This window comes from Lates calcarifer, linkage group LG16_LG22 (assembly GCF_001640805.2).
Source record: "Lates calcarifer isolate ASB-BC8 linkage group LG16_LG22, TLL_Latcal_v3, whole genome shotgun sequence".
Lineage (NCBI taxonomy): Eukaryota > Metazoa > Chordata > Actinopteri > Centropomidae > Lates > Lates calcarifer.
In genome coordinates, this window is record NC_066848.1 from 1,692,445 (window position 1) to 1,707,709 (window position 15,265).

Genomic DNA, 15,265 nt, shown 5'->3' on the forward strand with positions numbered 1-15,265 from the left:
CTTTGTTTCTCACTCAGGACAAGAAGTGGTGATTACAATGTAATGGGATTACTAAGATTTTTGGTGTAATCAGTTACTGTTACTGAGAGCAGAGTAGCTCTCAAATTAGGGAATATCCTGAAAAGATGCATGATTTATTTTAGCCTAAGTAACACAACAGGAGCAGTAATCTGACTTGAAGTAATCCATTACTCTGGACTAATGTGAACTAATTGATATTTGAATACCAGCTGTTTTAAAGTAATCTACTCCTTCGTGTACCTTGTGTAATGATGAAGTATCTTGTTGGTGTAATTAGTTACAGTTACTGGAAGGAATCTTGAATACTTTGCTTTAAAAAAACAGAGCTTGGTTCTTTTATTATGATTTAATAAAAATTTTCAGGTCTGGTATTTTGATATAATCTGATACAAAAATATATTACCATGTATTAAGATTACATGTACAGCAGCCAGTTCCTTTTTTACTTTGGATTACATTCATTTAAAATACATTTCTCACCTGTGTTTTCAGGTTGTTCGTCTTGTGGACGTGATATCTCAGGAACGCCTCAACGGAATCTCTTCAGATTTGACACAAATGTTGACATGGACTCATGGATGAACTGTATGGATTTTGGTGGTCGGAGGTCAAAGGTCAAGGGTCTGGGTGACCTCACAAAACACTTTTTGGCCTTGTGAACGCGATATGTCTGGAACGCCTCAACGGAATCTCTTCAGATTTGGTGAACACATTCACTTTGACTCAAGGATGAAGTGATTGGATTTTGGTGGTCAGAGGTCAAAGGTCAAGGGTCACAATGACATCACAAAACACATTTTTGGCCATAACTCACATGCACTTAAGTTGCGGCTGGACTGCACGACCAGGAGGTAATTCTAGTTTTATTTATTAATGCTCTTTTTCTCTGTTTGTTTCCTAAGTATTTATTCATTTATTTATTTACTTATTCTTAGAGTTGTTTCCGTGGTAACAGCTTCACATGAAGGTTGAGCCCTTTTGTTTTCATGTTGGGTGACTGCGACAGAGAGTTTGGGCTGTTATCTGTATCTGTTATCACCCAACAGTTTTCCCTATGGCCAACACTAGGTGACAGTGGAGAGGAAAAACGTCTTTTCTTTCTTTTCAGACGTAAAAACCTGGAGCAGAACCGGACTCGAGGTGGGCCGACATCTGCCTCGACCGGTCGGGTTGTGACAGAGAGCGAGGGAGGAAAAAGAACATAACATTACACAGATTTTATATAGAGATGTAAGCAATATTAATAATTGTAGGAATGATAACTGTGAAGATAATAATGACAGTTATAATAGTAATAATAATAAATAATAATATTTATCCGTGTTATTTGCCGTGTTTGCTCAGTATTTAGCGATGTTCCTGACAGTAGTTGTGTGGGGGAGGAGATAAAGGAAAAGTCGCCTGTCACATGATTACAGTGCATTTACTACAACTGAATTTCGACTCCTGCTCCACGTGATCGACTTAAACTCAACTGTGCGTGATTTATTTATGTGTCAACGGGAGGAAATGTAACTGTCCAACCAGTAAAACAAACAGCGGGACCTCAGCCTGGACTTCGACCCCGCTAAGGAAGAAGAAAAGAAAAAGAAATGTCAGTGGGTGAAAGTCAGTAGTTGTTGTTGCTGCAGCTGCAGCGAGAAAAACGGATCGATGGATTTCCAGAAACTTTGCACTTTTGAAACTTTCCAGCGGCTCTGGAGTGAGTACGGTTACGGGGGGAAGTTAGAGGACGTGATCGAGCAGGAGTTCCGGCGGATTAAAGGTAATGATCGTGTCCGGTCTGTGGAGCAGAGGTGACGGGATGTGCTGGCCGCTTACAGCTGCTCTCTTTATTTTATAAACAGGAATAACGTATCTGGATCATGCAGGGACGACTCTGCACCCTGAGTCTCTGGTCCGGGACTACTGCCTGGACATTTCAAGGAATGTTTACGGTGAGAAAAGTCGCTTTAAACGTTATTTAATGTGTTTTTTTTTTGCTTTAATTGTTGTTATTTGTCCTCTTAGGAAACCCTCACAGCCACAGCCCCAGCAGCAGACTGACACATGACACCATAGAGAGGGTCAGATACAGGTGAAGTCTATTCAGACCCTCACAGGCTTTTATAATGTGCATTGTGATTCCTTTGAATTGTACTCTGCTGGTTTAAATGAGTAAAAAAAAGGCGTTTTCTTACAGGGTATTGCAGCATTTCAACACCACCCCTGAGGAGTACTCTGTGATTTTCACTTCTGGTTGCACAGCCGCTCTTAAATTAGTGGCTGAGAGTTTCCCCTGGAGCCCGCAGAGCCTCTTCAGCTACCTCACTGACGGCCATACCTCTGTAGTTGGCATACGAGGGGTCGCCTCTGCCCGGGGGGGAGTTGCCCTCCCTGTTGCCCCACAGGAGGTGGACAACAGGGCGAAGGAAGAGGCTCAGGGTGAAGATGTTATTTGCCAGACTCCACATCTCTTCTGCTACCCGGCACAGAGCAACTTCTCAGGCAGGAAGTATCCCCTCAGCCATGCGAGAGGCATCCAGGCGAGACGCCTCTACCCAGCGTGCGACCACCGAGGCCGCTGGTTTGTGCTGCTCGACGCCGCCTCTCATGTCAGCTGTTCCCCTCTAAACCTACAGGACTGCCCCGCTGATTTCATTCCCATCTCCTTCTACAAGATGTTTGGCTTCCCCACAGGGCTCGGGGCCCTTCTCGTCCGAAACGACGCAGCAGGCATACTAAAAAAGACTTATTTTGGAGGAGGCACAGCAGCAGCTTACCTTTCTGGGGAAGATTATTATGTGCATTCGGCAAACATTTCTGACAGGTAAAGTACTGTAAAAACCTGCCAAATCCTAGATATACTCTGAACTCACAGCTGCTCCACAGCTCTCTCTGAGTGCATTGTTTTCTTTCACACAGGTTTGAAGACGGGACTGTGCCTTTCTTGGACATCATTGCTCTAAATCACAGTTTTGAAGCTCTGCACAAGATCACAGGTGCTGCAGCAAAGCATTAAAAACATGAATAAACTCACAAAGTCATGATGCATATGCAAGCTGTTCACAGTGATAATCTGCTGCAGGGTAACGTCAACAGCATCCCCTCTTTATCTGTTTTTTGTTGCCTTCAGGGGGCATGCACAACATCCAACAGCACACGTTCGGCTTGGCACGCTACACTTACATGCTGCTGTCAAGTCTTTGCCATGGCAACAGGCGACCGGTGGCTCAGATATACACTGAAGGCCAGTTTGAGAGTCCAAGCACACAGGGCGCAATCCTAAACTTCAACCTCATCGATTCTCACGGACAGATCATCGGGTATTCTCAGGTACATTAAAGGAAACAGATTATTTCTGTTTCATTACTGTGTGTTTATGCAAAAGCAGGGCTGGTGAGGATTAAACCAATTCATTTAGTTTAAAAAATGAAATATATTTTGTAGGATCAGCTGTAATACCTGAACACCACCTGTTGTTATTGACAAGGCATGAAAGCTATTAGCAAGCAGAGAGGTTGAACAATTAGCTTAACATAATGGCTAAATGGTTAAATTAGACTACTACAAGTAATGGATAAATGGCTCCTATTGTGAGATAATGGTTAGATGGTCAGCTAATTGGTTAAAATAAAGGCTGAAAGGGTCAAAATATTAACAAACAGGGGTTAAAGAGCTAAGAGTAATGGCTAAATGGTTGAAGTGGTTAGCTAAAATGGTCAAAATAGCTAAAAGTAAGGGCCATGTGGTTGAAATTAAATGGTATAAATGATTTAAAATGGTTAAAATAGTTAATCTAATGGCTAAATGGTCAAAATAGTTAGCTAAAATTGCTAAATAGCTTAAAGTGGTGGCTAAATGGTTGAACTAATTAGCTAAGATGGCTAAAATAGCTAATAGTAATGGATAAATGGTTGAAATAACAGAAGTAATGGCTAAGTGGTTGAAACAGTCAGCTAAAATGCTAATAGCAACAGATGAACAGTTGATTCAAAAGCAGTGCTAATGAAGTTTAAACCAGTTCATTTTGTTGACCTCAGGTGGACAGAATGGCCGGTCTGTACAATATTCACCTGCGCACTGGCTGCTTCTGCAACACCGGCGCCTGTCAGTCCTTCCTCGGCATCACCAATCAGCAGATGAAGAGAAACCTGCAGGTGAGGGATCAAGGAACAGGAAAAAATGTCAAAGCCTGTTAGCTAGAATTTAAAAAAAAAACGCTGTCATCTTCTTTTTTTCCCGAGTCCGGCCACGTCTGTGGAGACAGCATCGACCTGGTGGACGGCCAGCCGACCGGATCGGTCCGCGTGTCCTTCGGCTACATGTCGACGTTTGAGGACTGTCAAAAGTTCCTGAACTTTGTTGCCGAGTGCTTCGTGGAGAAACCGGTCTCGGTGGATCAAGCGAGGCTGGAGAAGCTAAAAACAACCACAGCAGCAGCAGCAACGTCCCGGGGCTCAAAGGAAGATCCCCCCATCAGAATTACCAATGGAGAAGTAAATAAAGTAGATGAGAGGAAGCCCACAGAAGCATCACTGACGGGATTTGGACACAGAAACAGCCACAGGGAGGCTTATACTCTCACCAACATCTACATATATCCCATCAAATCATGTGGAGCATTTGAGGTTTGAGCACAACACAACCATATCTTTCCGACCCTTTTTTCTTTCCATGCCTCTCTGCTTTGATTTGACTCTGTGCTCTTATTCATGCAGGTCCACGACTGGCCAGTGGGACCACAGGGTTTACTATATGACAGAGGCTGGATGGTGGTGAATGGAAACGGCGTTTGTCTGAGTCAGAAGAGAGAGACACGTTTATGCCTCATTCGCCCACAAGTCCACCTCCCCTCGAACAAATTGCTCCTGCAGGCATCAGGTCAGTCGGCGAGTTTGTGGGAAATAAATATGCTCATTCACCAAAAAAAATCTGTTGTTTTTTTCTGCTTAAAATTCTCCTTTTTTTCCCTCCCATTGCCCTGCAGGGATGGATACCATTTCTGTTCCCTTGGAAAACAGCACTCGAAAGCACACGAGCCATCGGGTGTGTCAGAGTAAAGTTTGTGGTGACAGGTGAGCTGGCAATGTTAAAACATCTGAGGGAAGCAGCTGCAGGAAATGCTGTCACACATATCATTTGTTCCATATTTTTCACTCATATCAATGCTTTCTCTCCCTCCATTGTTCCTGACACTGCTTTTCTACGACGGGTGGCCTCCTTCTCTCAATTTCATATAAAATTCCTGTGTTTGTTTTATTATTTTTAATGGAAAAACAAACAATGAGCCAGAGATGATATTAACGTTCTCTGACAGATACCCGCATTACGAGTCAGAAGATATAAAAAAAAAAAAGGTTCATCCAGTGATTCTTGGATTAGATGTCGCACCAAATAGTAAGCAGCATCAAACTCTGTAGATTTCCCCCGAGGGCCTCCTGAATATAATCCTCCTCCGTCCCCCAGGGTGGAGACTGTCGACTGTGGGGATGAGGCTGCATCATGGCTTTCAGACTTCCTTGGACAGCCATGCCGCCTGATAAGACAAAGTCCTTATTTCACCCGAGACATGAAGAAGAGGCCGAGTGGAGGTATATGTGAGCATTTCACCTTCCCTCCCTGGCTCCTCTCTTCTCTCTTTTACCCTGAATTTATCTGCTACACTGTACATGAGCGATGCAAGGTCACATTTCTTGCTAATACCACCCCGGTTGTTGTGGCTGTGACCTTGCATTCCCTCCTGCTGGTTTCTTGGAATCTGGAAATGTAATCTTTTTCTGCTTCTGCAAGTTCTCTGTTGCAGAGCATTAATTTGAATATTAGAAAATGAGAAATTGAGGCTGAGTTTAGGTGATAAATGACATGTGTGAGCGGGCTACCTGTACTCCAGGTAGGTGGAAAGATTATTATAAGATTATTATTACATTGTGACTCATTTTAGAAAATAGAAATTGCAATTTCATTAAAAAATATCCCTTTGTAGGATCAGCTGTAATACCTAAACACCACCTGTAGCGATTGACAGCGCTAAAGGCTATTAGCAAGCAGGGAAGTTGAAACTACTAGCTTAAAGTTAAGGCTAAATTGTTAAAATAGTTTGCTAAAATGGCTACATAGCTAAAAGTTAAGGCCCAATAGTTAAGATATTCAACTAAAATGGTTAAAAAAGCCTAAAGTTAAGGCTAAATGGTTGAAATACCTAAAAACATAATGTCTACATGGTTGAAATAGTTTGATAAAATAGTTGAAATAGCTAAAAGAAATGAATAAATGATTAAAGCAGTCAGCTAAGATAATTAGCATAGCCTAAACTAAAGCTGTAATTAATGTCTTAATGGATGAAGCAGCTGAAAGTAATAAATAAAGGGCTGTAGTATGAATGCAGAGTTGACCAAACCGACCTACACACTGATAACTCTGAAAAATAAAATGCTAAATAAAATGCATTGTATCATATTTAGAAGAACATGTTTTGAACTCTTCTGGAGCTTTCGATTCTCAGCACATGGAGTTTACTCACGTATTCACTCGTAGTAGGAGCATTTCAAGTTACACGTATGTTGAATTGTGAGTGCACATTTTGATCAATTTTGAAGAATCTACAAAGAAGTCCCATCTTTTCCACCCTCTGTATTACACTAGAATCTCAATTTGCCGTCTCTTTGGGAGTGCACAGGGTACAAACCAGAGATCATAAAGTCTTGCAGAAATCAAATAAATCACTGGGGTAATCTAAAGTCTTTCCCTTCTAGCTGCCACCTCCGCGTCCCTCTCCCTGGTGAATGAAGCTCAGTATCTCATGATCAACCGAGCCAGTGTGGAGCTCATTCAGAAACAAATGAGCAGCAGGTTTGAAACACATGATGTGTTATTCAAAATATGCAGCGCTCCAGTGAAAAACATCAGGATGCGTTGACGCCCCCCGCGCATTTACATCACAGTGGATAATTTTCTCAGAGTGGCAAACTAACATGCAATTTCCACATTGCCTTTTCTCAGGCAGGACTATTCTGAGGGCGATCAGCTCCTTGACACACAGAATCTCATTCGCCGCTTCCGAGCCAATTTAGTCATCACTGGAGTAGAGCCATTCGAGGAAGATAATTGGTCACACTTGATTATTGGCAACACTCGGTTCGTGGTGAGCTGACGCTTTGAGATAAATGGTGAAATCTTCAGATGCACTGAAGGGCGGATTTCTCCAGAATGAATGTGCTCTCTGTGATTAACCCAAAGGTCGGAGGTCAGTGTGGACGCTGCCAGATGGTTGGAGTAGACCAGCAAACTGGGACCAGAACAAAAGAGCCGCTAATGTCCCTGTCTGCTCACCGCGGCGGGAGGGTCAGTCAACAACAAATAGATGTAATGCATGTGTACATGTACGTGAAGAAAACAATCACTTTGCCTTTTATTTTGTGAATTTTCAGGTGACTTTTGGTGTGTACCTGACCCATCAGCTACCACAGGAGTCCCCTACAGCTGCCTTCCTCTCTGCTGGCTCGCCTGTACATCCAGAGCCACACAGTCCTTGAAGTGGTCGCCTGTGTCAGCGTCCTGTTTTATTTATTTCGGTCACATCTTCTGTCCTGAGAGGTCGTTTCTGCACGTAAAGATCACCTGTCATGCACTGTGTGCAGTTTCTATAGATGCTGCTCTTTTATTCTTCCGGTGCCTTTTGTCTCCTTTCATACCAGTTTGTTTTGACAGGAAAATAATGAGATTTGTTCACTTTTTTCCCACAGTTAGCTTCTTAAAATGCATCCAGTAAAGTAGATGTGAAGTGTTAATTGCATGGAACAATTATAATTTGGATTTCTTGCTGTTATTTTAGCTAAAACATGTAAGGCTTGATGCTATGATTATGTTAACCTCCCTGTGGATGTTTATATTGCTGTTTATTCCAACCACAACACCTCTGTCACTGCTGCCAGAAACCTGAAACATATTGTTCCCAGTAATGAAAAAAAAAAAAAGAACTCTACCAGACACTCAGTTGCTCCCAGTGCTGAATTGGACATAATATGTTATGAAAGAGCAATAATTTGAGGTAGAACTTTTATATTTCCCCAAGAAGCTCTAAGGTTCTTGGCCGGCAGAAATGATATGCTTGGAGTGACATGCTTGCACATAAAGTACGAATGTGTTTAACTGATCTGTCAGTGTCTGACAGTAAAATTGGTCCTAGAGGTGTGAGGTGGCTGCTGTGCATCCTGAGATTTTGTGCCGCTAGTAGCAAAGAAAAGCTGAACCAAACATAAAACTGGAAGATAAATGAAAGGAAACGCCTGTGTTAAGTGTCGTTGGCCATCACAGGTACGATTCACATAATTTCCACACTCATCAGTCCCTTCAGTGACTCATTTATTCTGGTTTTTCCTTTAATATGTTACTAATCTCTACCTCTTGTACTTGCACTCAGACGATGATTGTTGCTGCAGAGTTTTAGAATTGTTTCCAATCAGCGAGGCTTTGTTTTGTTATGTGTTTTATTTATTCATTTTTTTTTAAATTATAGATGAATTGAATAGATTTCATGCACCTTGCAAAATACATGGTTTTCTTTTAATTAAATAAAACTTTATTTTAATCCTAGCAGACTTAAAACAAGTCCACAATTAAGGCACACACTGCATATTTCCATATTTAATTTTCATGCTGTTATTTGTGCAATAAAGCCCGTTTTAATTGCAGTGTAAGAAACTTATTTTTCCAGGATCAGGACTTTGGCTCTTAAACATTAGGCAATACATTATATTGTATTTAAGGTGGCGCCATGCGCAACGTATATTGTGCTGCGTAATAAACGTGAAATATATAGCCGTGCTACCTTAACAATCCCGGATAACGCCCTTTCCTCGCGGAATTAAACTGTACTTTGATCAAAGTTTTGCTAGCAGCCAACGAACCGTCAGAAAAACCGTTTGACTTTGCCAGACGTTTGAAACTATATTATTATTATTATTTTATTTAAATACTGACGTTAGACAATGAAGAGAAGGTCCGTTAAACAGACTGATTCATCTTCCGGTGTCAGTGAAGCTCAGAGGAGTGACAGAGCCCAGAGGAAGGAGGGGACATCGTGAGTTAGCCGGCTAGCTTACTTCACTAACCGTTAACATAACTGTGGAGGGGGCGGTTGTGTGTCAGTTACTTGTGTTGCTTTGTTGTGGGTTTAGTTGACATTTTGGTGACCTAGATAGGTGGAGCAGGTCTGTGTCCAGCGTCCATGTTAATACCATCTTCCTCATCAGCTTTGTTAGAGTGTTTTTGGAGATTTATTGATCGAACTTTGCTGGAAAATGTAAATAGAGTTAAACTAAAGGATAATTCATAGGTTTGTGAATTTGGGCCTTATTTCCCCATGTTTTTGGCTGTAAATGATTAATAGGGAAAAACAATCTTTGGAATCGGTGCAGTATTGAGCAAGAACAGTGCACCCAGCCACTGATAAACATCTGGTGCAATGTAAACAAACGGTGCAGTTGTCCATGTAAACATACGTCCACTAAAGTGCTTGTTTTTGCCACTGACAGGCTCAGATTGTTATTAGAAGTGTCTGACAACACTGTGTATAAGATTCCCACAAAGACAGACCTTTTTATTAAAGAGTAAAATCCTTTTTGTTTAACTAGAAACAGCCCTTTTGTTGCTACCAGACTCCATTGACAAAAACAGCAATTTTACAGGAGTTGTTGCTCTGATCTGTCAGTTTTTTGGTGTTATTGTGTGACTTTGAGTGGTGGTAGAAGTGTTCAGATCCTTTACATAAATGGAAGTACCACACAATAACGCAAACAAACTAACAGATGGAGGCAGAGGTATTCCAGCAACTCCTGTGTTCTGCTCAGTAAAATTGTTGTTTTTGTCAATGGAGTCTGGTGGCTTTGAACAGAGCAATAAAACTTGTGTTTCTGGTTAAACAAAAAGGATCTTACTCTTAAATAAAAAGCTCTATCTCTGTAGGAATCCTATCCATGATACTGTCAGACATTTATTATAACAATCTGAGCCTGTCAGTGGCAAAAACAACCACTTTTAGTCAACTATTTTGAGGCTGACAAATTGCTTTGATTATAGCCGTTTAGAAACTTTCTGGGTACATCATTCTTGCTCAAAACTGCACCGCTTGCAAAGATTTTTGTCCCATCAATCATCAGTCATTTACACCCAAATACATAAGAGTTTAAGGCCCAGGTTAAAAAATCTTTGAGTTATCCTTTAACCAGACAGCGCTGTTGGTGACACCTGCTGTGACAAAAGCAGACACCTGTTTCCTGCAGAGTGTTTGTCCACTAAACCAAAGGCTTCGTTACATCACACTGCAGTTAAACATTCATTAAAAGTCCATGAGCTTGTATGAGCTTTCTGACATCTTCTAGAAGTGAATATTAAAGTTTAAGTATTAACTCTGAACAGATGAGGCGACAGTCTGATGGGTGCTGGAATAAATGACCTCCTATATGTTTCCCCTCGAGCAGCCTGGAGAAATCAGTCTTGGACTAAGAGGGTTCGTCTGGCTGATTAGAGTGTTAATGGAGGGGGTGGGATGTGTTGTCCATTAATTGGCGATAGTCTGAATAGCATCTTCTTTTCTGCTGTTGCCTTCAGGGAGTGGAGACTGACTCCAATGACAGCCTGCTGTCCTTACTAGATTATTCAGTTCCTCTCCTCCATATTAATATTTCCATATTAATGCTGCAACCACAGACTGGGGGGACATGTGCAGAGCTGCGTTGTACATGCCAATGGGCCGGTGGCCAGATTCCTATGTACCTCTGCTGCTGTCAACAGGGTCAGAAGAGTCTTTCTCCACCTCAAGTTTTACTTTCATTCAGCTACAGGTGGTTCTTTTTCCACCACTCAGCAAAGTTGTCCTCCACACCCTCACCCGTCCTGATGCACCTCATTATTCTTGAGTCATCCAAAAACTTCTGCAGCTGAGTCGAAGCAGAGGTAGAGCTGAGGTCAGATGTAAAGTAGGTGAAGAGGAGAGTCAGGAGTGAAACTTTCTCAGCGATGCTTTAGCATTGATCTGCTGCTGTGACACTCGTCATAGTTGGTCGTCACGATGGGTTTTTTAATCTCTCTCTCTCTCTGCTTGTTTTCAGGTCAGGATGGTGGCTGAAAAGAGGCTTATTGGCCGCCTTTGTTATCTTTATTTTGTTGCCTTTCTCGCTCAGAACCCTCCCAGAATTAATCCAGCACCTTGTTTACACTCACAGAGGTAAGTGAATACCCCCATCTGCCTCATGGAAGTACTGTAAATCCTCAGGTTGCTCACTTATAAACCTCTCCTCTCCCTGTTTGTAGTCAGGGTGCCGTTCTTCATCGACCTTGGCCGACCCGCTGATCTCTCCCTTAATCACACCATCAACATGTACTTAACATCAGAGGAGGGAATCTCCCTCGGCGTATGGTGAGTATAAACTAAGGTCAACATTTATTTTCTTTACCCAGCATAAAAGGCCAAGAGAGAAGGACGACACCTGTGTTTTTGAATGATCTCATTATCAGTTTGTGTGTTGTTTTGAACTGTTGAAGGCACACAGTCCCTGAAAGTCAGTGGAAAGAGGCACAGGGGAAGGATCTGGCGTGGTACCAGAACGCTTTAAACGATGGAAGTCCGGTTTTCATATATCTTCATGGGAACACTGGCACACGGTAAATAAAGCATTTGTTTTATTGTCGGCTCCTGAAGATGCAGAGAGTAAAAGTGCATATCTTTTTTGTTTGGGGAGGGGTGGAAAAACACCAATTTATCGTCGCTTGTGTTTGTGAATCATTCCAACAGGGCAGCCACTCATCGGGTGGGAGTGGCAAAAGTGAGTGATCACCAGCACAAACATATTAATCTTCTGGCCGTCTAATAAAGATATGAAAGTCACAGCAGCCATTCTGATGACAAATAAGCGTTATGTGTCAACAGGTATTGAGTGCACTTGGTTACCACGTGCTGGTGCCTGACTACAGAGGTTGGTGCAAATGAAGATTTATGACTCCTCTTTTAAACATGTATTCCCTCTCCACGCTTCGTTCCCTTCTTATTGATTGTAATACACAACCTCCTCACATTGATTTAATATCATCTGCAGCCGTACGATCACTGTAGACTAATGCAGTTGTTGTAAAAGAGAGCAGTTCAAGTTTAGGTCAGGGTCTAGAGCAGGTTTTCCTCTGTGTGACTGCCACCTTGTGGCCGAGCAGAGCAGCTGTGTGTTGATGTGCGGAACTCTGGCAGGGTTTGGAGACTCCACCGGGGAGCCGACTGAGGCCGGTCTGACCACTGATGCCCTCTACTTGTACAACTGGGTCAAAGCACGCAGTGGAAACAGCCTGGTCGTCATCTGGGGACACTCTCTGGGCACCGGGTGAGCAGGAGACGACTCCCAGTCTCAATTTACTCAAAGTCAAAGTTGTAGCAACTGTTTCAAATGTTCACTGTAAACGCTTCACTTCTGCTGTTCATGTCTGATTGATTAGATTGGCAGATCTCACCATATTCAATAATTCAGTTTTAGTAGAAACAGGAGAAACTGTAAGTGTGAGCAACGCACTTAAAAAAAATCACCTACAGGTTTATGAAAAGTTGTAATGAGCTGCTTATTATTATTTAATTTACAGTTATTCCAAACAACTGATTCATTCATGGAAGAAATTATTGCCTTTAGCTACAATAAACCTTCCAGTGTCAGGAGGAAACTGTTCACATTATTCAAATTAGTTTTAATAATAAATTAGACACAAACTGAAGATGTTGCTCTTCGTATCTCTGTGCAGAGTGGCCACTAACACTGCAGTTAAACTGGTCGAGCAAGGTAGGATTTTACTACCTGAGAAATCTGGAAAATAAGAAATAAGAGGAAATAATTCCAACATCTCAAAACAAGTGTTTCCTGTTCTCTTCTCAGGTGTGGTGTGTGATGGTGTGATCCTGGAGGGAGCGTTCAACAGCGCTCGACAGAAGATTCCAGTTAATCCTTTTATTTGGGTAAACTTGACCACGTTTGATACTGGATTTGTTTATTTAATATGGCTGCTACTACATTACACATAACCTGGAAATATTTTATTCCTTTCTGTTTAAAGTATTACTGGAAACTTCCAGGCACTGGGTACTTGTTCCCAGAGCCGTGGGCAGATAACAAGGTCGTCTTCCCCACTGAGGAAAAGTAAGTTTAATGAAGAGCTGGCAGCAGCAGTCAGAATATTTCCTGATGCATAATATCATCATTGGTCAGTTTAAAATATTGTTTGTTAGGGTGTAAATGACTGATAGGGACAAAAATCTTTGGAATTACAAGAACGGCATCAGTACCAGACTCCATTGACACGAAGAGCAATTTTACTGAGCAGACCACAGGAGCTGCTGGAATACCACTGCCTCCATCTGTCAGTGTGTTTGTGTTGTTGTGTGACTTTCAGTGGTGGAAAAAGCATTCAGATCCATTACATAAGAAAAACACCACACAGTAACACAAACAAACTAACTGTGTTACTCCATCAGCTTCTCTCCTCTGTGCTGTAAAATTCCTGTTTTTGTTGATGGAGTCTGGCAGTGATTCTGTTCTTGCAATTCCAGAGATTTTTGTTCCCGTCGATCATTTCATCATCCAAAAACACATGAAAATAAGATTTAAAAACATCAGTTTTGGTTTAATCTGTGTTTTTTTGTGGTTCTGCAGTCTGAAGAAAATGAAAAGCCCGATACTCTTCCTCCATTCAGAGGACGATCACCTAGTTCCCATTCAGATTGCTCAGCAGGTATCTCATCTAAGACAAAGTAAACTCAGGCAGTGTTGTCCTTATGGCTGAATGTCTTCTCTGGGATAACCTCCTGTTTAAGGAGGACTGAACTTTCTTTGCTCTCTCCTCTCCCAGATGTACGAGGTAGCGGTGAGCGCCCAGAATGCCGAGCGAGTCAAGCTGGTGTCATTCGACGGCTCTCTGGGGTATCTGCACAACGGCTTATACAGAGACGCCCATCTGCCCGACATCATAAAGTGAGAGAACACGTCACTGATCAGGATTGACGTGATTAGAAATGGTCTGTTTTATTTCTGCAACACGTGTCTCTCATCCTGTTTCTCCTCTGCAGGAAGTTTGTGCTGTCGCTGTAACGTGAGCGAGAGACGACTGAAACAGGACAAACTGCCACATGCATTTTATTTCACTGTTTACTGTATTGTAGAATGTTTGTATTAATCGTTTGTTAATTTAAGAATGGATGCCAAAGTTGCTGTTTTTAAATCAGTTACAGTCACTTTTATCAAATCTGAAAATGATTTATTCTGATTTAACAGAGGAAAAATCTAAACGTATCAGGATGAGATGTTACTACAGTAGACGCCCTATATATATATCGCTTTCTCATATATTATTAAAATAATCTCAGTTTATTTGTTATTGCAGTTTATTACAATAAATCTTATGATACTTCCTGTGAACCAGCAGTTCATCATGTTTGTGTTTTGGTCAAACTCTAACCCACTGTAGAGTTCACATAACATTTCTTTACCTCTACTAAAGTCCCAATAAATAATAATACAAATAATTTTATTTATATAGAACTTTTTAAAGCAGAGTTACAAAGTGCAGTGTTCATACAAAATCAGAACAAAGCAATAAAAGATACGAAAAAAAGATGAAATGTCAGTTAACAAGGCAAATAAAGTAGGAAAAATGACTAAAAACATAACAAAATCACTAAAACAGACAGAATAAAGAAAGTTCAGTATCTAGGATTAAGTTAGGAATCTGTCCAACCACCTGGGTTCTCCTATGAAACCAGAATTTAAAGATTTATGAGGAAACCTACAGTAACTACAGAGAAATTACACTCTCAAACTTTCCACAAAACAAGCTTGATTATTAAACGTCCTCTGTGAATTGTAGCTGTGCACGATTTCTCTACAAACTCTGACGAACAGAGAGTTTGATGGATGCAAATATCAGAATTTCGATTTCATATCTCACTTTTTCTGTGTTAAATTACATTTTTAAAGCTCAGGATCAGTGAGTCTCCTTTTAAAGACGAGCTTCAGTCACTTTTACTTTACTTTTTTGTAGAGGGATATCTTAAAAGAAAAATTAAACTGAGACAATGCAATATTTTTATTAAGAAAACTATAACTTACAAACTGAGGCTTTCATAGGTAACAACAGGAGAGATATGTGTCCCCTAAATACCCATCTATTATTTGTCCTTTTAAATGGAAGTTATTAACCTGTGGTGTAAGTTATAAACATTATGATCCTCAGGGGA

The 15,265-nt window shown here is 41.3% G+C and overlaps 2 protein-coding genes across 2 annotated transcripts; both read left to right on the forward strand.

Annotated features, from left to right (window-relative positions):
- Nucleotides 1–1,133: 1,133 nt before the first annotated feature.
- Nucleotides 1,134–8,693, forward strand: mocos (molybdenum cofactor sulfurase). Its single transcript, XM_018681020.2, has 15 exons — nt 1,134–1,786; nt 1,869–1,958; nt 2,032–2,098; nt 2,204–2,830; nt 2,926–3,002; nt 3,137–3,336; nt 4,044–4,160; nt 4,248–4,631; nt 4,722–4,884; nt 4,991–5,078; nt 5,470–5,594; nt 6,756–6,852; nt 7,003–7,144; nt 7,240–7,344; nt 7,431–8,693. Exons 1-15 carry the CDS (start codon nt 1,675–1,677, stop codon nt 7,533–7,535), a joined length of 2,499 nt encoding a protein of 832 aa, XP_018536536.1. The 5' UTR covers nt 1,134–1,674; the 3' UTR covers nt 7,536–8,693.
- Nucleotides 8,694–8,860: 167 nt separating this feature from the next.
- Nucleotides 8,861–14,447, forward strand: si:ch211-117n7.7 (Monoacylglycerol lipase ABHD12-like). The gene is made up of 13 exons (XM_018681022.2): nt 8,861–9,082; nt 11,112–11,227; nt 11,314–11,419; nt 11,545–11,664; nt 11,795–11,825; nt 11,930–11,975; nt 12,242–12,371; nt 12,781–12,818; nt 12,912–12,991; nt 13,090–13,172; nt 13,686–13,764; nt 13,882–14,003; nt 14,099–14,447. The coding sequence occupies exons 1-13, from the start codon at nt 8,991–8,993 to the stop codon at nt 14,118–14,120; spliced, it is 1,065 nt and encodes a 354-aa protein (XP_018536538.1). The 5' UTR covers nt 8,861–8,990; the 3' UTR covers nt 14,121–14,447.
- The last annotated feature ends 818 nt before the right edge of the window (nt 14,448–15,265 follow it).

What these genes read in the sequence shown, in the direction of transcription:
- mocos (XM_018681020.2), top strand. Translation starts at nt 1,675, where the DNA reads ATGGATTTCCAGAAACTTTGCACTTTTGAAACTTTCCAGCGGCTCTGG. An exon ending in CATTTCAAGGAATGTTTACG is followed by an intron (nt 1,959 to 2,031) that starts GTGAGAAAAGTC and finishes TTGTCCTCTTAG; the next exon opens with GAAACCCTCACAGCCACAGC. An exon ending in GAAGAAGAGGCCGAGTGGAG is followed by an intron (nt 5,595 to 6,755) that starts GTATATGTGAGC and finishes TTTCCCTTCTAG; the next exon opens with CTGCCACCTCCGCGTCCCTC.
- si:ch211-117n7.7 (XM_018681022.2), top strand. Translation starts at nt 8,991, where the DNA reads ATGAAGAGAAGGTCCGTTAAACAGACTGATTCATCTTCCGGTGTCAGT. An exon ending in CCTTGTTTACACTCACAGAG is followed by an intron (nt 11,228 to 11,313) that starts GTAAGTGAATAC and finishes CCCTGTTTGTAG; the next exon opens with TCAGGGTGCCGTTCTTCATC. An exon ending in GCTGGTGCCTGACTACAGAG is followed by an intron (nt 11,976 to 12,241) that starts GTTGGTGCAAAT and finishes GAACTCTGGCAG; the next exon opens with GGTTTGGAGACTCCACCGGG.